The sequence below is a fragment of the Nilaparvata lugens genome, chromosome 4 (genome assembly GCF_014356525.2).
Source record: "Nilaparvata lugens isolate BPH chromosome 4, ASM1435652v1, whole genome shotgun sequence".
Classification (NCBI taxonomy): domain Eukaryota; kingdom Metazoa; phylum Arthropoda; class Insecta; order Hemiptera; family Delphacidae; genus Nilaparvata; species Nilaparvata lugens.
The window spans coordinates 21,290,152-21,311,361 of NC_052507.1; the positions used below are offsets into that span (position 1 = coordinate 21,290,152).

At 41.6% G+C, this 21,210-nt stretch overlaps 1 protein-coding gene across 1 annotated transcript in view; it reads right to left on the bottom strand.

The window, feature by feature from the left end:
- Positions 1–354: 354 nt before the first annotated feature.
- Positions 355–21,210, bottom strand: part of LOC111056539 (RNA helicase aquarius) — a 110,220-nt gene continuing 89,364 nt past the window's right edge. Inside the window, exons 12-17 of the mRNA XM_039426929.1 lie at positions 19,001–20,923; positions 17,189–17,360; positions 16,226–16,396; positions 15,137–15,334; positions 3,328–3,504; positions 355–1,128 (exon numbers count right to left, since the gene is read on the bottom strand). Of these exons, the coding sequence (XP_039282863.1) occupies positions 925–1,128; positions 3,328–3,504; positions 15,137–15,334; positions 16,226–16,396; positions 17,189–17,360; positions 19,001–20,923 (2,845 nt within the window). The 3' untranslated portion in view covers positions 355–924. The remainder of the gene's footprint in view (positions 1,129–3,327; positions 3,505–15,136; positions 15,335–16,225; positions 16,397–17,188; positions 17,361–19,000; positions 20,924–21,210) is intronic.

The window sequence follows — 21,210 nt, forward strand, 5'->3', positions numbered from 1 at the left end:
GTTGACTTTGGGGTGACTCAGGGAAGCACTTTGGTAAAAATAGTATAATAACATTAATAGTTCTGCAATGAGACAATAATAATTAGTTTTGGAAGAAGTCGTGTGTATTTTGCTATAAAACATTAGGCCCAATTTACACCTGACAGTAGCGTGGCGCTGACTTTTTGTTACTTCTTCACCACTCCTATAAAAACATTTGATACAATGCAGACAGAAGTGGCGTTTCGCTTATATGACGAGTTAAAAAAGTCACCGCCACGACACTTCTGTGTAAATTGGAATTGGGCCTTGAGATTTATGGTTTTTAAAGAATAAAATGTTGATTTAGGCTAACAATAATCAGAACCAACCTCATAGTATTCACAAAATACACTCTTTACTTCAAGTTACGAGTCTTGCTTACATTTTTAGTATTTTTTAATAAAATATTCTACATGATTTAATTCTGTATTAAATTTGTTTTTGTAAAAACTATTATATTCGTCACGAATATAAAATCTTGAAAGAAGTTACATGATTCCATAGCAGCCTGAAAAAGAATCAAAACTTCTTCAAAATATCAATTGCGTTAATCTAAAATTGAATCTATGACCAAATTTTCTTAGAATTACATGTATTCATGTAGAATAAAGAAAGTATAGAGGAAATATAAAATGGAAACTTGTATTGCTATCTTAAAAAAACAATAAAATATAAATCTAAATTTCAAGATCTAGTTTATTTGACTTAAAATTGGCCGTCTAAATAATTAGGTAGCCTATGGTATTTATTCAGTTCTAAAACAATCGCAATTATTGAAAATGTAGTATATCACTTGGATACATTTTTGAGATAAAATTTTCGTGTTCATTGAAAAATGTTCGAATATAGCATATCAACCATATTTGAAAACACCAATACACACTAGACACAGTGTGAGGGTGATTAGGAGCTTGTTTCCATTGGAACAGGTTTTTTTGATTTTTTGTTGGAAACTTTGACGGGCTGGGACTGGGGCTGGGGCTGGGGCTGGGGCTGTTGTTCATCGTCACTCTCACTGTCCGTATCTCCTCCAGGGTGGATGGGCACCTTCCTTTGCGGCTCAATTGAGCTGTGAGTGCCCGGCTTCTGCCACGTCTTTTGAGCATCCTAATCAAAATTAGGAAATCAATTACTATTTGAAAACATATCATTCATCAATAATCAGTTAATAATACAACATTTTTAAATATTATAGTCTATAGATTGGGAGAAAACTACTATGTATAACTTATACAATTCGAGTGACCACTACAATCATGACGTTTTGAAAGAGCAAAATCCCTTTATGAATGACACTGAATTTTTATTATGTTTCTGTTACAATAAAATCCGATTTACAAATACAATTGAAAATAGTATCAATATTGTTCATTGATAGGTGACACTGAATCTATTTATTTGTTCAATTAATTTAATTCATCTATAGAATTTAAACAACTTTGATAAATCGTGTTGACGAATTTTATAAATATGTATGTTAAGGAATAGTAAGTTTCTCTATAATGTTGTCTGGAACTGGCAAGACAAGAGATTGCAAGCCAACATTTCTGTGAATCATACAGGCTGGGTGAAAAGTCCGAGAACGGCTTAATATCTCATACACAAATGTTATTTGACAGTGGGTGTAATTGGGGATCCTACTCAAATTGAAAGTACTACTTTACTGTGAAAATCTGGTCCTCCATCTTGGATCCGCCATATTGAATGCAACTCTATTTTTTTAAATAGGAAGGTGGTCATGCGATACATGATTTCGATACGAAATTTCAAGAAAAAAAATGACGAAAACCGCATATTGATATCTCGAACCGTTTAGAAGATATTCACATTATTAATCAATACTATTCAAAGCAGAGAGGAGAGAAAAAAGTCCGAGAACGGCTTCATATCTCATACACAAAGGTAATTTAATGGTGGGTGTGATCGGGAATCCTACTCAAATTGTAAATACTACTTTACTATGACTTCAAAAATTTGGTCCGCCATCTTGGATCCGCCATATTAAATGCAACTTTGTTTTTTTAAATAGGTAGGTGGTCATGCGATACATGATTTCGATACAAAATTTCAAGGAAAAATTAATGATGGAAACCGCATATCGATATCTCAAACCGTTCAGAAGATATTCACATTATTAATCAATATCATGCATATCAGAAATGAAATAGATAAGTGGTATTGATTAATAATGTGAATATCTTCTGAACGGTTTGATATATCGATGTGCGGTTTTCACCATTATTGTTTTCTTGAAATTTCGTATCGAAATCATGTATCGCATGACAACCTTCCAATTCAAAAAAAAACAAAGTTGCATTCAATATGGCGGATCCAAGATAGCGGACCAAATTTTTGAAGTCATAGTAAAGTAGTATTTTCAATTTGAGTAGGATCCCCAATCACACCCACCATCAAATTACCTTTGTGTATAAGATACTAAGCCGTTCTCGGACTTTTCACCCACTCTGTATATGAAGACAATCAAGCCATGAGAAAAAATTAATTTCTCTCATGAAATGAAAATAAATGAATGGAATGAGTCAGGTCTGGTGCCAGTGCCAGAGTGTTCAGGTTGCACTTGAATTTTTCAGAATCTTTCCCGTGGCTCAACGATTGTTTTAAGCAGCGGGGATCGGCGGCTTTCAACGAGTCCACCCGAAATACTTATGGAATTTTAGGTATTATTCTCTTCGATTATTCTACCACATTCTGGACATTGATCAACTTATTTACTTCTTCCCAAATTCTATAAGAGGCTAGCATGCAACCCGTGTTTTGTACAGGGGAGAATTTGATGTTGTAAAATGAAATCTCCTCATGTCCAAAATACATAAAAATATAGATTAATCATTCATTATTGTTCAAAATTGAGTGGATAATCTCCATAAGAGTTGAAAATTCCCAGCAAAAAAGTCAGTTTGATAGGACTCGAACCAGCTAACTTCGATTCATCAACCACGCTCGCTACCAAACTAAGCTACGGAGTCACATGGAGGAAGCCCTGTTTGGTTGGGCTCTTATAGTTACGTAAACTTTGAATCACAAATTAAAAAAGATAGTTTTTATTGTTAAATTTTAATTTATTAAAAGCAATAAAAATAAGCCTATGTCCATCCTCGGTAAATTAAGAATCGTTATACAAAATTTCAGGTTTATGTAGTTCAGAAGTGATGATGTGTCATCCGTGTAAGTCCTATCCCGTACATGTAGCCTAAAAGACGATTCTTTACTTTTTTATAAAAGAGATTATTATTTTTCAAGAGAGATCACTTCAAATGACATACAACTTGTTATGAAAGTACTCACGTGAAAAGCAGCCTTCATGTTCTGCACTCGCTGTATGTAGAAGTCGAATACGAATTTGGCCATGTGCTGCATGTCGTGCATGATGAGGGGGGGCTTGGGAGGGGTGGCCATGTGCTGGCGGGAGGAGGGGAACGTCTCCCAGGGACACAGGTGCAGATGCGCCGCTCTACTCATCAACTGCAATCATACCAATCACTTTCAATAAACACACATAGTTGCTACATTTATTATTTGACCCATTTTACATAAAATTACTTGCTGAAAAGTTAATCGTAGTTAACTAGAAAGCAATATTGGAAAAACCCTGAATTTTGACATAGTATAAAGTAATTCCCTCCAGCGGTCCGTTAGTTACATCTTACGTGCTGGATTGTATTTTTCTCAATAAGTAATATTAAATTTGGTTTGTGATTCGTTACTATGCAGTTCTTTATATTATTATAAACTTGTTTATTTGTTTTTGATATGCATTTGTTTTACATTTTCTTGTATTAAGCTTATTGAGAATAAAACTTCATTCATTCATTTTTTTATCAAGAAAACTATTGGTTTTATTGGGAAATGAATATAGCTAATATTTTAGACCATAACGTAAAAAATCGAATGACATATAATAAAACTTCTTCCGATGAATGATTGAATTGAAAATTTCTTTATTCATCAAAATGCACAAAATACATCTGAACAGTGTCAAATTACAAAAAGAATTATTAATATCGTCACAAAATCATCCTTTACACATACAGAAGTCAAAAATTCTGATAAAAAACAAGATTCTAAAATCTTACAGTCAAATTGACATACTCCTGCAAAGAGTATAGAGATAGTCCCACCAAATATTCCTTCAATTTTTTTGTAGGTATTCAACCTCCTCTATTTCTTTCAACTCTCTAGGAAGTATATTGAAAAATTTTCTCCCCATAAAAAGTGTTTTTTTTTCTTAAAGAAATCCAATCTATGCCTCTCCTCGATCCTTCCAAATCTGGTGTTGTAGCCATGTGTTTCGTTTCTTGATCCTGTTGACGAGCATTTTTTAAAGTACATGACTACGTCAAAAATATATTGCCCATAGATTGTTAAGATTCCAAATTGTGGAAAAACGAGTTTTACTGAGTCTAATCTTTTTAACTTCATTATTATTCTGAGATCTCTTTTTTGTTGTAATAGTATCTTATCAAGGTTACTCTTGGTTGTACTTCCATAGATAGCAAGTCCGTATGCCAGATGAGAATGTATTAAAGAGTGGTACAGGGATTTCATTGTCTGTATACTGCAGATATCTGTCAATTGCCGCAAAGCAAAAAGGCCGGGGGATATCTTTTTTACAACCTGAGAAACATGTTTATCCCATGATAAGCTGCTATCAATATCAAGGCCTAAGAATTTTGTGCCATCCACTAGTTCTAAGGTTTCGCCATTTATTTCAACATTTGGGGACCAATGATTAATTCTTTGCCTTGTAGAAAAAGGAACTACAATAGACTTGCTGGCGTTTAAAAGAAGATTCCTATTATTTAGAAATTTATTAATGGAATATAAGCCAACAGCGGATGCTGCTTCAATCTCTTCAATGGATTCACCCGAGAAGATGATGTTTGCATCATCAGCATAGAGACAAACAGCAGCTTTCTCCTGGACTGATTACAGTGATAATATTGGTTTTCTGAATTTTTCATGTTTAAGTGGGCTGGGGGAAATTTCTTGAGACTTTTGAAAGTGTGACCCTTTGGGAGGATCATGATACCTCCCTCGCGTTCGCTACCTTTCAGCCTGCCGCTCTGCTCTGCTCCCCACGCCACGCATCAACCAAATGAGTGGTTGACCCACCCGCCACTAGGGTGCGCCTCAGTCGCCGCCACCCGTTCCTGCGTTTCTATTGGCCGAGCACCGCCGGCCAATAGCAGCGCAGGTGAACTCGGGGACTGTGAATAAAAGGGGGCTACTCAGCTACCCTCGATAGCACTTGCTCACTAGCAGCCTTCCACTGAAGAGCCAGAAGAGACCACCAGCCGAGACCACTACCAGAGACCACTACCAGCCGAGACCACTACCGAGACCAGGAGCAGAGCAGCGAGCAGGCCAATGAGGGAACCACGGCGAGACTAACCGCAACCTGAGGTGTCTTCCTTGTCTACTACCCAGCCGATGCCTAGGAGGAACCGAGCCGGCCGCCGAATCCAGAAGAGGAGGGCCCTACGTCGGCTTCGCCAGGTGGAGGAGAGGCTGAGGCTGTACACCGCCGCGCCAGCTGCGCCCCAAGACTTAGCGCCCCAGCCTAACAACTGGCGCGCGGTTCTGGATGCGCGGGTTGGGTGCCGAACCGACATTGGAGTGTTTGCAGCAGAAGCCTACGACCCTGCCTGCCCGGGGTTTGACCGATGGCCCCTTCTAAACGAGGAAGTGGTCGAGGAGGTCCTCCCGGCGGAGATTCGGCACGACCTCTGGCTAGTAGATCACCCGGTCAGCCCTCTCCGTAGCCCGGGTAAACCAGAGTGGAGACTGCGAACCATTGACTTGAGCCCCTGCCGGCCTGCTCTCGCACCAGACGGACCTGCCCGGGACCCTCGCGCGGCGTGGTATCGCGCCAGTCGACGACTACTAAACATCTAGCCTGCCTTGGTCCCTTTTAGGGCCACCAGCAACAGTCTTGGTCCCTTTTCAGGGCCACCAGCAACAAACTTGGGCCTTTTTCAGGGCCACCAAAAGCCATTTTTTCAGACAGTGGTAACAAACCCCTCGCTCGACACGACTGACTAGCCCAAATGATGAACGAGCCACACCTTCCGCCATATCAATTATTGGCGCCTGCCAACGTGGGGCCACTCACTGTATGGAGATACAGTAACCCATTACCACTGTCAAAACTTTTTTTTCAAACAAAATGTCAACCTAAATTTTCAACTAAATGTATGTCTTAAATTTTTCATCTAAATGTATGTCTTGAATTTTTCACACAAAAAATTCAAACTTATTTTCTTTCAACAAAATGTGTCTCTGAATCTTTCAATTCAGAATACCTGTCTGGGAACAGGCAATTTCCCAGTGGCGCCCATAACACCTGAACATGGTAGCGACTAGAACCGGAGCCGGAGACAGTGGAGATACGACCACCGAAGATTCGATGCAGTCAACCAGCCAGCATACATTCGCCGGCTGGCCTGCACAGACCACCGGTCAAACCGACAGCAGCACGACGCAGCCGCCCGCTTCCACCAGCGAAACCGGGGCAATGCAGCCACCCGCCTTCACCAGCGAGCCTGCTCGACCAACCACCCTGCAACCCAGCGCGCTGACCGTCAACCTGCCTGCTCCACCGTCAACCTCTAGTCACGCCACTACCGCAACCAGCAACATGGCCAACTTACCGGCTCCAGCCGTCAGCTACACCGGCAACCTCAGCCAGCTGACCAGCATAGCGACCCTGCTACCGTTCTTCCGCGGCAAGCTCCATGAAGACCCCATCACCTTCATGCGACAGTGCACCGAGCTGCTACAGGGTCACCACATTCCCAGCTATACCTGGGTCATGTTTCTAAAAGCGCAACTACAAGACGACGCCGCCGCCTGGTGGAGAGACTACGGAGAATTCGTCACCACCTGGGAACAGTTCCGTGACCAACTTCAGGCCCGTTTCTCGAGAGCCCATAGAATCGCAGCCGCTCACACGGAATTTTATGGCACCACCCACAAACCGAACCAGCCAGTGGAGCGATTCATCCGTCAGAAGCTCCAACTACAGCAGCGCTTAGGAACCAACCTGGCTGAAGACGAGGTGATTGCCCTGCTCATCGGTCAGCTGAGTTCCGAGCTTCGCACCCTAGTTCGAGCTGCTCGTCCCACGAACTATGAAGAGCTGATCATGATCGCCAACGACCTGGAAACCGACCTCAACAGTCGACCAAAATATAAGCCGCTTCAACCTACGGCACCCGCAGGGCCACCCCATCGAGAGCCGCCGCCGAGGTTCAACTACAACCAGCTTCCTCAGTGTCATTACTGCCCAGCCAAGCATTTTCATCGCGACTGCCCAGAACTCGCGAAGAAACGGCAGGGAAACGGCGATACTGGAGAGACTCGGACTCCACCCCTCCAGCACGGAAAGTAGGAGTCCACTACACTAACGATGAGGTGCAAGACCCGCAGCGCCGGCCTCGCAGGTCACCACCCCAACTACAAGCGATAACCGTCACCGAACCGGCCAGCCAGTCATTCCTTGGTCACGCCACCGTGGATCCTGCCAGCGTCACCAAGCCTCCTTCCAACGTCACCGAAGACCCCTCGCTCTTCTCGGCTGACGGAGACTCTCCACGGTACCTAGCAGCCGCACCTCCACGGGCTATCAAGAATGACCCAGTACCAGTCGTCACCTGGGTCACCATCTCACAACAGCAACCGCAAATAGAAACTGCAAATTATCGAGTCCGAAGTTGCCGCCCTCAAGGAACGCAACCTGGTAGAAGCCAGTGATTCGCCTTACAACTCTCCAATCGTCGTTGTCCCCAAGAAGGACGGCACATCACGGTTCTGCATCGATTACCGATGGCTGAATTCCATCACCGTTCCAGCCACGGCACCGCAGATGACCCTACAGGACGTCATTCGAAGCCTGGAACTTCAAAAATATTCAGCTCACTCGACCTATGGATGGGATACTGGCAGGTACCACTCGCACCCCAGTCTCGACCTTACACGGCCTTCACCACTCCCTACGGCGAAAAGCTACAATTTAAGGTCATGCCTTTCGGCCTACGAAATGCACCCAGCTGCTTCCAATCCATGATGAACAAGGTACTGAGTGGATACGTCGACAAGTTCTGCTACGCTTATCTCGACGACATCATTGTGTACTCGGATACCTGGGAAGAACACTTACTCCACTTAGCCAAAGTGTTTGAACGGTTAAATCTATACAATCTCTCTGTCTCAGCAGCAAAATGCCAGATCAGCCGCAAGCAACTTGAATACCTTGGTCACATAATCACCTCCGAGGGCAACCAAGCAAAACCGCAGGCTATCCTTGCTGTGACTTCTGTCCAACCACCCACCACCAGAAAGAAACTGCGAGAATTTCTCGGAGTAGTCGGCTGGCTACGAGAATTTTTACCCAACGCCGCTGACGTTTGTGCACCTCTGTCTGAGCTACTTAGCACGAAGATGCGATGGAAATGGTCACCAACAGAAGAGACAGCTTTCCGCCGCCTACAAGCATTGACCGCCAACATCCAACCACTCTGTCGACCAGATTTCTCCAAGACCTTCATCCTACAGACAGACGCCAGCAAGGTCGGTATAGGGGCTGTCCTATACCAAGAAATCAACAATGACCATAAGGTGATCGCACGCCAGTGCCAAGCTGAACCACATGGAACAACAGTATCACAGTAACGAACAAGAGTGCCTTGCGGTTGTCTGGGCAATAAAGCGATATCGCCCTTACCTGGAAGGCAGGCCATTCATACTCCGTACCGACAATAAGGTGATTACCTGGTTACAAACTGCAAAGGACAGCCGCGCCAAACTCACTCGATGGGCCCTGCTCCTACAAGAATTTGACTTCACCCTAGAACACTGCCCGGGTAAAGAGAATCAGTTCGCCGACGCACTGTCACGGCAACCCGACAACGAAAAAGTTGAGGAGACCAGTCAACAACTAGAACGAACCATGCCTCCCGACATCCTGCCAGTCACCAGTGAACCCGCTACGCTAGCAAGCATCGCAACCGAAACTGAACTGTTAGAAGAGATTCGGAAAGCACAGGCCACAGACGACCAGATCAACGCGCAGGTGCAACGATGGATGGAGATCGAACCCCGACCATTGGAGGATCAACCGGGAACTGATCAAGTATTCCTCACCAGTTACCGCCTACACAACCGACTCTGGGAGAAGAAGACACGCGACGGTTGGCGAATAGTCATACCGCCCAACTTTTGCACCCGGCTACTGTTCCGCTATCACGATGATAATCTAATGGGACATCCAGGCTACGCCGAAACCTACCGAAACATCGCTACATACTACACTTGGCCCCGTATGAAGGCGCAGATAACCGCGTATGTACAAAATTGCCTGCTGTGTAGCTGCTCAAAAGCGTACAACCAGAATCACGAACCTACGCAACGACCGCGATGGTCTACTAGACCATGGGAAACCGTATGTCTAGATCTGATGGGCCCCTACCCACTCTCCAAGCGAAGAAATCGATTCATATTGGTCATCACTGATTCTTTCTCCAGGTGGATAGAAGCCTACCCGCTGCCTCACGGTGACGCCAACACGATTGGCCGCACGATGGATACGCACCTGTTTCCCAGATGGGGATACCCAAAAATCCTACTCTCCGACAATGGCACTCAGTTTACGGGGAAACTATGGAACGAACTCTGCCTCAAATGGGGAGTCTTACACTACACCACGCCAATTTATCACCCCCGAGCCAACCCTACCGAGAGAAGGAACCAGGAACTCAAGAAGGGACTACGGATCCGCCTACAAGAACAACACCAAGAATGGGAGAACCAACTACCATCCATGCTATTCACCCTGCGAAATCGACAGAACACGGCAACAAGATACAGCCCCAGTCAAATCCTGTTTGGCCAAACCCTTCCACGGCCAGGGGAATGGAGCCACACAAAAGACCATATTAACCAGCGTTTACACACGCTAACCGCAATCCAACGGGAAGCCGTGTTGAACCAAGAAAATTATCTCAATAGGAAGGGAGACCCGATAGCCGAGACACAGCCTCGTTACCAGATCGGCGACCAGGTGCTCACACGGAATCATCAACTCTCAAACAAGGCTCAGAAATTCCACGCGGGCCTAGCACCCAGATGGAAGGGACCATATACGGTCGCCCACAACCAAGGAGCTGTCTACTGGATCACCTGTGACAACGAGACCATCAAGGTGTACGAGACTCAACTACGCCCGGCTCCAACCACCGACCAGCAACATCTCTTGGAATAACAACCCACCTGTTGGGGGAGACCCTTCTGGTCTTATTTCTGTAATTATTGACCACAACCCACCTGTTGGGGGAGACCCTTCTGGTCTCACTTCTGTAAAATTATCGCCCAATGGCACTTTTGTATATTTTGTAAACATTGTATCTTGTTTTTTGCAATCAATAAATTCTCGCCGTGGCTACCTCAAACGGGGGGGGGGGAATTGATACCTCCCTCGCGTTCGCTACCTTTCAGCCTGCCGCTCTGCTCTGCTCCCCACGCCACGCATCAACCAAATGAGTGGTTGACCCACCCGCCACCAGGGTGCGCCTCAGTCGTCGCCACCCGTTCCTGCGTTTCTATTGGCCGAGCACCGCCGGCCAATAGCAGCGCAGGTGAACTCGGGGACTGTGAATAAAAGGGGGCTACTCAGCTACCCTCAATAGCACTTGCTCACTAGCAGCCTTCCACTGAAGAGCCAGAAGAGACCACCAGCCGAGACCACTACCAGAGACCACTACCAGCCGAGACCACTACCGAGACCAGGAGCAGAGCAGCGAGCAGGCCAATGAGGGAACCACGGCGAGACTAACCGCAACCTGAGGTGTCTTCCTTGTCTACTACCCAGCCGATGCCTAGGAGGAACCGAGCCGGCCGCCGAATCCAGAAGAGGGGCCCTACGTCGGCTTCGCCAGGTGGAGGAGAGGCTGAGGCTGTACACCGCCGCGCCAGCTGCGCCCCAAGACTTAGCGCCCCAGCCTAACAACTGGCGCGCAGTTCTGGATGCGCGGGTTGGGTGCCGAACCGACATCGGAGTGTGTGCAGCGGAAGCCTACGACCCTGCCTGCCCGGGGTTTGACCAAAGGCCCCTTCTAAACGAGGATTGGTCGAGGTGGTCCTCCCGGCGGAGATTCGGCACGACCTCTGGCTAGTAGATCACCCGGTCAGCCCTCTCCGTAGCCCGGGTAAACCAGAGTGGAGACTGCGAACCAGAGTGGAGACTGCGAACCATTGACTTGAGCCCCTGCCGGCCTGCTCTCGCACCAGACGGACCTGCCGGGACCCTCGCGCGGCGTGGTATCGCGCCAGTCGACGACTACTGAACATCTAGCCTGCCTTGGTCCCTTTTAGGGCCACCAATGATTAATTCTTTGCCTTGTAGAAAAAGGAACTACAATAGACTTGCTGGCGTTTAAAAGAAGATTCCTATTATTTAGAAATTTATTAATGGAATATAAGCCAACAGCGGATGCTGCTTCAATCTCTTCAATGGATTCACCCGAGAAGATGATGTTTGCATCATCAGCATAGAGACAAACAGCAGCTTTCCCCTGGACTGATTACAGTGTTAATATTGGTTTTCTGAATTTTTCATGTTTAAGTGGGCTGGGGGAAATTTCTACAGGGAAATTTCTTGAGACTTTTGAAAGTGTGACCCTTTGGGAGGATCATATAATAGAACTTCTTCCGATGAATGATTAGAGTGATAATATTGATTTTCTGCATTTTTGATGTTTAAGTGGGCTGGGGGAAATTTCTTGAGACTTTTCACAGTGTGACCCTTTGGGAGGGTCATATAATAGAACTTCTTCCGATGATTGATTACAGTGATAATATTGATTTCCCGTGATTACCTGCATTTTTCTTGTTTAAGTAGACTGGGGGGGGGGTTTAAGCTCCAGGCGGATTTCTTGAGACTTCTGACAGAGTGACCCTTTGGGAGGGTTCTATCATTGGTGAGAAATTCAGCTTTTATCTCATTTTCGGGCTGAAACTGCTTATCCTAGCAGCTCAACTGTGAGTGAACAGTTTACTTATACTGAAGTTGAATTCACACATTTCAGTATCAGAATCAGTGACTGGTAGAGTGAAAATATAACTGCTATGCGTTCTAATGAGGCTAATCCAATTCAGCCCGGCCGAGCAAATAAGAATAGTCCAACTAGAAGGTCTGGGAATATTATTCTCACTGTAGACCTACCAGTCTACACATTCACTCATACTGATAAGTGACAATTCGCCCTAAATGACATGTATACTTAGAAATTGACATAATTATTTAGTTTCCTAAATTAAAAGTAAAAATTGTTTATTATTATTCTTTTTAGAGACCACATGTAAATTAGGACTGTGTAAAGTTTACAGTGATAGTCATGATCTTCGTAAAAGTATTGCAATTACATTAATTTTAATAAATAAATAATTATGTATCTTGAATCAATACATGAATTAAGAATTATATTTGATTAGATACTCTATGAGGAAAGCCTTTCATTGTTCATCATTCTCATTTCAATTCTTCGAAGTGATACCTCCACCTTACAATACCATATATAATGATAGGTACCACCTTATACAGAGTGCGATAGCGAAACTTCCTTTTTTCAAGAGTAAATAAAACTTTTTGTATGGATCAGAAAGTTTATATTCATTTTTTGTAATGTAGACACATGTATAAAGTTTTGTTTCAATTACATTTGAATATCAAATCAGATAGGTGACGTCCCCCCATTCTCCATACATTGAGTAAACCGATTTGTGGCGATTGTCACGGCTCCTGTCAGCATTGCACGTGTTATGTTAGCCATTTCTTTCCTGATATTGGTCTTTAAATCTTGTATGGCCTCTGGACGGTTGACATAAACAAGGGATTTCAATAACCCCCATATGAAGAAAACACAAGGGTTGAAATCCGGAGATCGGGCTGGCCACTCTAAATTCAATTCAATTCAATTCAATTCAATTCAATTCAATTCAATTTATTAATGTCAACAAAAAATTAATATACAATTCATACTTACAAACATAAAATACAAATTCTTTATAAAATAATGAATATTTACATGAAATATCATATTCTAAATAATATTGTTGCATCCCTCTTTAAGCAAAGCTTGTGATGAGGGATGGTGTATCTCTAGAATGTTGGATAGCATAAGATACTAATATACATCGTAATATTAATAACATAATTAGATTTTATAATTTTACATTACTATATCAAGAAAAAAGAAAATTCCATTCTCTTATGCTATTTTCATACAAATGTTGCTCTTGTAATCAGTATAGGCCTAATTGAGATTCAACTATATGTTCTACATCAAAGATAAAGATCACCAATATTTAAAAATAAAACAACAAATTCTCTTCTGCTCTGTTATACTAAGTAAGATATGTATTTTAAGAATAGAATTGGGATTTACAAACAGATTTGAGAAATAAATCAAAATTAGTCTTCATTTTGTCTCCCTAATAAGTAGTGTCGAAGATACTGTCTAAAAGTTTTAAAAGTGAAAGAATAATAACAAATTGGTATACATTGGGATGCTCCAGAAATTTCAAGCAACAGACGGTTTAAAAGTCTAGGACCATAATACGCTGCATGAGCACTGGCAGCCGCTGTTCTACAAGGTGGTTCTAGCAAAAATCTCTCAGATTGTCTACGAGTAACATAGCCGCCATGAGGGGCTATAGGGAATCTATTGGGCCACGAATAGACAAAACTAGCTAGGTCAAGATCATACAAGTGCTCAATACTGAGAACATTAAATTCTTTATACAGCAAATTTGTTGGATATCTAACCGGTTTTTTCAAGCATATTTTAATAATTTTCTTATACAATACTATAAGAGGCTTAAGAACAGTAACACCACAGCCACCCCAGCCAATTATACCATATCGCACAACTGACTGCACAAGCGCAAAGAAAACCATTTTAATTTGCTCAACTGTAAAAATATCTTTCCTAAATCGTTCCTAAAGGAGATGAGGCATCCTAATTGAGATGAGGCGTCCTGGAAAATGTTCTCTCAATTGAAGTCACGTTCAGAAAGTACCTGCACAATTGCCATCTTGAATAGATGCAAATGAAGATCACCATGAAGAATTCGTCTCACAGAACAATCAGAAAGTGCAAGAGCAGACACATGAATACGCGCCAAACTCTGTGGTGATCGCAACGTTGAAACTCTCACTGCCTCAATGTTCTCAGGTGGCCTAATGGGCAGAGGCACTTCAGTTCTTCGTCTCGTAGCACTTGCAGTTTGTCTGAACGTAGTGACACATGTAACAATTGGTTTCCGGTCCCAAACAGTAGCCAAAGTGCCTAAATTAAAGCGATTTCGAAATGCGTTGTGATTACAGAATATCCGCTGGAAAAATAAGTCTCAACGGCAAATGCCGTTAATCATTATTTCAATGCATGATGGCGACTGATCATGGCGGGAAGAAAACTTTATAGTCTGATCTCTCTAACGAGACCAATTTTTCTCTAATACGACATCAGCTGAATGAATGGAAGTTTTGCTGCCGCACCCGGTACTCCTTTCACCGTAATTCGAGCCTATTCAACAGCTAACTAACCTACAGAGAAAACTAATAGTGAACTCTATTGGACTGCTTATTTAAATTTTTTATGAAAATCAGAATAAAAATATCATGTTGACACGCATTTACTTATGATTTGGAATAATTTGTTGCATCTAGGAACTGAAGTCGAATGACAATAGTCAACAGTGAACTCTACTAGACTGCTTAGGCTATTTCAATTTTGTTCAAGAAAATCAAAATATCATGTTGACACTGATACAAATGGTTCCGAATAGTTAGTTGCATCTAGGAACTAAAGTGGGACGTTTTTCTGAGGGAGAAAAAGCACTCTACTCCCCCGATGCACACAAAACGTATTAAGTAAGCTAGTCCCGCGTTGGACAAAAAACGTTTTTAGTTTCAAGGAAGAGTGAGACACAATTATTTAAACACAAAAAACATCAAAGGGAAACCACAATTTAACGACTATTTGAAACTCAACTATTAGAATAGTTATTTGAGAAGGTTGTTGATCAATGACTACTGTACCTGATTGATGGCCGGTGTCAGTTCGAAGCAGTTCTTGAAGAGAGAGGCGCGGGCGAAAATGTAGAGACCGAGCCTGGCTCGAGACATGGCGACGACCAAGCGACGCACGTCGCGTAAATGACCGACTGCCTTGGTACGCACTAGCGACAAAAGGATGTAGTCGTTCTGCTGACCTTGGTACTTGTCAACTGTTGTAACCTAAACACAACACATTCAAACAATACTCATTCACTTCATTCTAAAAGAAACCTGTAATTGTAAAGCTTTCTGAAAACCATCCATAACAGTTTCTATATACAGAGTGCCTCACGAAAGGTGTAACAGCCGGAGAACATAGATTCAATGTGAAATTTGAAACAATAGTAAAATTTTCTTATATCGACCTTAGTTTTCGAGATACTAGTTTTCAACTGTTAAAAATTTGGCTTTAACTTGACGAATTTACTTCTTTGATCGTTAAGCGCTTAGTTTCGGCTTTTACACCTTTCGTGGGACACTGTATAATTCAGATCAACAATTTATCCCTGCATAGGTATTTCAAGTTTAATTTGCTATATGACAGTCAAGTCCTCAAGATACATAGTTTTCGAGTTATATGCGAGAAACCAAAAAATGATACCTTTGAACCACCCCCACCCCCTAAGCACAGGGGGTAGGGATGGGGACTTTTGATATGTTTACCTCCTTACTACCCTAAACAGAACTGCGGGGTCAAACATTGTCTTCCCAACTTTTCCCTCTATACCCTCTTTAGAGCATTCATTGCCTGGACTACATTTAGAAAAATATATAACACAATACTTTTTCTCTTCATGTATACACTCAAATATATTACTCTTCTCAGGGCATTCACGACAATCTTTGGGAGAGATATTAATTTTTGTGATTCGTGGGAAACTTGTATTCACACTAATAACAGAAAAAATAAATATGCCACGGATGGGAGTAAAAATTCCTTTTTGCGATTGACTTTCTAGAATTGAACAACAAGTAGTCTTCTCTTGCAGTGAAAGATTGAAAATTTAAGATTTCTTTCCCTCTCACAAAATTGATAGAAGTAATGGGATATATTTTTCAACTATTGCATACCTTGTGTGGTCTACCAATCAAAGGATTCGAAGCACAACGAATGTTGATGACGTCTCTGATGAGATGCTTTTGTCCGTTGTAGGTGGTGAGTATGGAAATCTTCTCAGCTGGATAGCCGAGCAGTCGCATGTACATGAACACTGCTACACAATACTCCGCCTCAGCCAGGTTCTGCAAACATTTTGTCATCAATCGTAAATCACAGTAAAATATCTCTGTTGGAGTTGAGACACTTTGAGTTATAATAAAGTGTTTTGACATGGGAAACAGCATCAAGTGATATATCCTAAGTATAACTAGTACCCTTTTTAAAACTTTTTCACAAAAACACTACTAGTTTCAGCACTCTAGCTCATTTTATTATACAAATGTATTTATCAAATGTCAAATATTATGAAAAGTTTAAAAAGGTTTCTAGTTATTTCTTTAATAATTAAACAATTCCAGTAGCCCTATGAAAATACTTTATTATTCAAGGATATAAATACTTAATCAAGTTCTATTTTTTCTGAAAAAAATTAAGACTATAATTAGTTATTGTATCACATTTCAAGATTTATTTTGTAAATAATTAGTTTATTTTAAGACTTATAATAGTGCAAACAGATAACATGGCTGAGTACGTTGGATAGTTGAAATGATTAGTTTTGCTGGGGTTTCTTTACTCTAGTTTTGAAACTTCTCAAAAAGTAAGTATCCAGTTTTCGTATCAAAAGATAAGATGTAAAAGGATAATTCTGTATAATCCTCATCATGAAGAGCTTATAGTTCAAAAATAAATGAATTGCTGATACAGAACTTTTTCAAAATTTATCGGTTTTTCAATATTTTTACCACGTAGACGAAGCTGCTTTACAGCGGTTCAAAATTTACTTGCAAATTCCCTGAGATAGCGGGTAGGGAAGTCAATAAATTGGAAATGTCAATCATGTTTTGGATTGGGTGATTAATTTAGAGACTTGCCTGATAGAAGTAGGGACTGGGCTCAGATTCGCCGACGCCGTTGAAGTCCTCGACGTTGATGAGTTGGAAGTCGAACACGAATCCTGCGTTGGCCACTCGGTACTCGGGCCACACCTCCACGTGCGACAAATTGCCCAGCTTCTTGTACCGCCAGTTGTACAGGTTGCAAATGCTACAACCAACACAATATTCATTTTTATTAATTTACTAGCAGGTAACCCGCGTTCCGCAAGTGTCTAATTAAAAACTAGACATACTGAAATCTTAAGACTGAAAATGATTTAAAATAGGCCTACAACCATCCTCGTTAAGTTGAGAATCTATATGCAAAATTTCAAGTTCAGTAGTTCAGACGTAATATTGCGATATTCGTGAATTTCCTATTCCGTACGTGTATAAGCCAATTCTTTCCTATATTATATTATAGATGATGAATCTTATAGTGGATTGGATTAAGAGACTTTTAAAATTTCAATTATTTATTTCCATTATGTCGTGTTTCAGTTGATGAGTTTTTGTTATAAATCTTTAAAATTATTTGCCCTAGCTTCCTATTGTTCTGTCCTTTTCTATTTATGGTTTGTAATGATTGGGATGTGACCTAGTTTTCCGTAATTTTATTCAATTTCGTTGTTTATAATAAGCTCTGTTTTTCTTTTCCTTTCTGTTGTTCTTTGTCGGAAGTGCCTTATTGTAATTGATATGTATTTAATTAATTTGTAATTACTTTCATGGCGAATAAATGAGTTTAAATTAGAATTAATTCTACACAATACAGAGATGTCTGTAAATTTAAATAGAATCGAAATAACATTTTATTTTTGTTAATATAAAAGCCATTTGCCAAATTACATACTTCTCAAAATCACAACTGGAAACATCACATCATGCTCGGCCCTGCAAACTTCCCGTCTCGTGACGTGAACAATATAACCATTTTATACACTCATAAATACAATTATTTACAATAGAAAGGAGAATTGGTTTCTACCTGAGAGAAACTCTATAATAAATGTTTAATCGAAAACTGTATTTCATCATTTTTTGTTTGTGAAAAATTGGGGTATTTTGAAGACGTTCAGAAAGTGACGTAGTTTGTTATAAAATATTTACTATTGTTTGTTATGAATCACTGAGGAGGAAATAAATAAATTGGATTGAATAAACCTAACAATTCAGATTATAAGTATCAAAATTATGATAGTTATGGTTCTGCGAACTGTTATCATATAACTAGGCCTAATTTCCATTGAATTTCAATAAATTCCATAAACAAATAACAAAAAAATTCCCCTTTGCAAAATAAGGACAGTGATAGTAGATGTTTATGCTGAAAGAGAATGGCTGAGTCAATACTGATGACAGATAACAATGTTACTTCCTCATCTAATAATTGTAACGTTTAAAAAAACGATAATTCCCCAAGGAAATCAATGAACTTTCTTTGTACATGATTATGAGTTCAATACTTGTCAACCGTTCAACAAAAATAATTGAATTGAAAAACGGTAATTCATCAATTAAACTATGCTGGTTACATAATTTAGAACTAATTGAAGTTACACATTAAAATGACTCTTTTTAGGCTGGGGTTAGAACATACGATCATGGGGCTAGAGCACGAATTCTAGAGCATAAAACACAACTCGACATTATGATAAGCATAATAAAAAGTGTCTGAATTCAATCTCATAATTTTAAGAGCTTTTAAGCTGACTTTATTCAGATTTTTATTAATATTTGTTGAAAGCAAGCATTCGCTTGTTTGGTCTAGCCCCAGCCTTTGATTGATAAAAACAGTAGTGTATGAACCTTGCTCTAGCTCGACCCTGTGCATCGAGATCGACAGTGGGCACTCCGAGTCGCACAATCCTGGTGAAAAGCGACTGCTCCATGTTGGAAAACTTCTGGAAAGCCATGTTCTTGATGACAGGCGGCAGCTGATGGTGGTCACCAATCATAATCCAGCGCTTCAGTCGACTGAAGCCATCCTCCGGATTCTGCAACAGCAGCGGAATGAACGTTTCTATTTCGAGAATCTGCGCTGATTCTTCCATCAGTATGTTGTCATACTTGAAACCGAGATCTACGAGTTCTCTGCGCTTCAGAGCTGCGTGCGTACACGTCATGGCTATCACTTTCGCTTCCTTCACCAGTAGATACTTGGACCTATCGAGTCCACTTCGCAACAATTCGAACGCTCTGAACTCTTCTAGTTGGGTGAATATTTTCTCAATGTACCTGAAGCACCCTTCAGCAATATCCATGTCCTCTTCGTAGCTTTTACCTTTGAACAGAGGTTTTGGAGCGTTATCAAAGAATGCATTGAACGGAAACTCATCTTTCACCATTTTCACTGGTACAGGCTTACCACTTGTTGGCTTCACTTTGGAAATGAATATTTCCCACCTCGCTAGAACATGATAGAGGAAAAAGTGACCGGCTGTCTCGCAAGTATATGCTTGGTCTCCTTCCACTTGTAAGCTCTCTTGAAGTCGTTGAACATCAGTTAGTAGATCTAATCGTTTTGCAAGTACATAATTTACCCTACCATATCTGCTGAAATCTTTTTCGGTTTCCAGAGCCTCCTCACCATGACCCAAACGAAGTAAGTGCCGCTCATCTATATCCAGAGCCATGATTTTCTCGAACAGCTGATTCAGAGCCTGGTTGGAATGAGTAACGATCAATGTTCTTTGGGCTGGGAAGTTGTGGTAGAGATTTGATATAATCTGAACAGCCACATCAGTTTTACCAGTTCCTGGCGGACCGACCACCAGCGTCAATCCCGGTTGCATTCCAGCACGAATCGCTTCGATCTGTGTGGGTGTGAAGAGGATCGAGTTTTTCTTGGGTTCATTGAACAAGTAAGGCCCTCGACTGGGGATCACATGAGGCTCTACTAAAATCGACTTCTTCAAAGGTTTTTCAGGATGACGATCAGGGTCTTGTTTCTGATTTACTTCCTCGAAAGTTAACCGAAATGGAGGCACGAGTTTTCTGGGATCATCAGTTTTTACTTTGATCTCATGCTCGGGAAAACTAGCTCTCAAATGATCCATACTGAGGAAAGTGTCGTTGAAGTCCATGGTGGCGATTTCATTGGGCATTTGGCTGTAGTGCGCTGCCCCAGGGTCACCATAGCCCAGAATAATATCGTGCAACCAGTCTGGGACGACACATTCGGTGTTCATCAACTCGCGAATAGTTTCCAGAACGGCTTTGAAATTGTTTTCTTTCGGTTTTCTTCGCATGATGACATTCAACGTTTCGTAGACGTCCTCCTGTCCTTGAGATACGTTGTCCATGTCGATCCTGTACTGGTTGGAGTCGAGGATGACGCGGAAGGTGCGCGAGTCGCCGGGGATGACAGGCTTGGGCTCGGGTCCTTCCTCGATCACGCGGCCATTCTGGTCGAGCATGCCCTCCATCTCACAGCCACGCACACAGATCAAGCCGCACTGCTCCAGGAATGGCTTCCTGTAGTCGTACTTTGTCCCAATCGAGATATTTGGTTTCACTGTTATTAGGAAGCACACATCGTGCTTGCGCAGGTTTTCCCATTCGCCCTTTATTTCGGACCTGACACTGAGGTTGACAGTGACGTCAGCACGCACACGCGATGGCTTCTTTTCGCCGATATTTGGTTTGGCCACTTCAACTACGGCGAAATTGACAATCGGTTGCGCCATTCGCGCCCACCCTCCGAAGAACACGCCACCGTCCTCATCTTTCCTGAAAATTGAAAAGAAAAATGAAAATTGATAATTAAGAATGCCAACAGTGAAAAACTACAATTTGATAAAAATACGTTTTGAACAAAATAAATTTTGAACAAAATATGAAAATTATGTTGATAGACTACCGCCGTGATCAGAGTAATGTAATTTGTAAGAATAGAATAGAATAGATGTTTATTTCATCAAAACAAATTCAAAATACAATAATTGCACTTTTTATCAATTGAATGACAATAGAAAGTACCATACAATAATTAAAATTTTTATTATGGCAATACTATG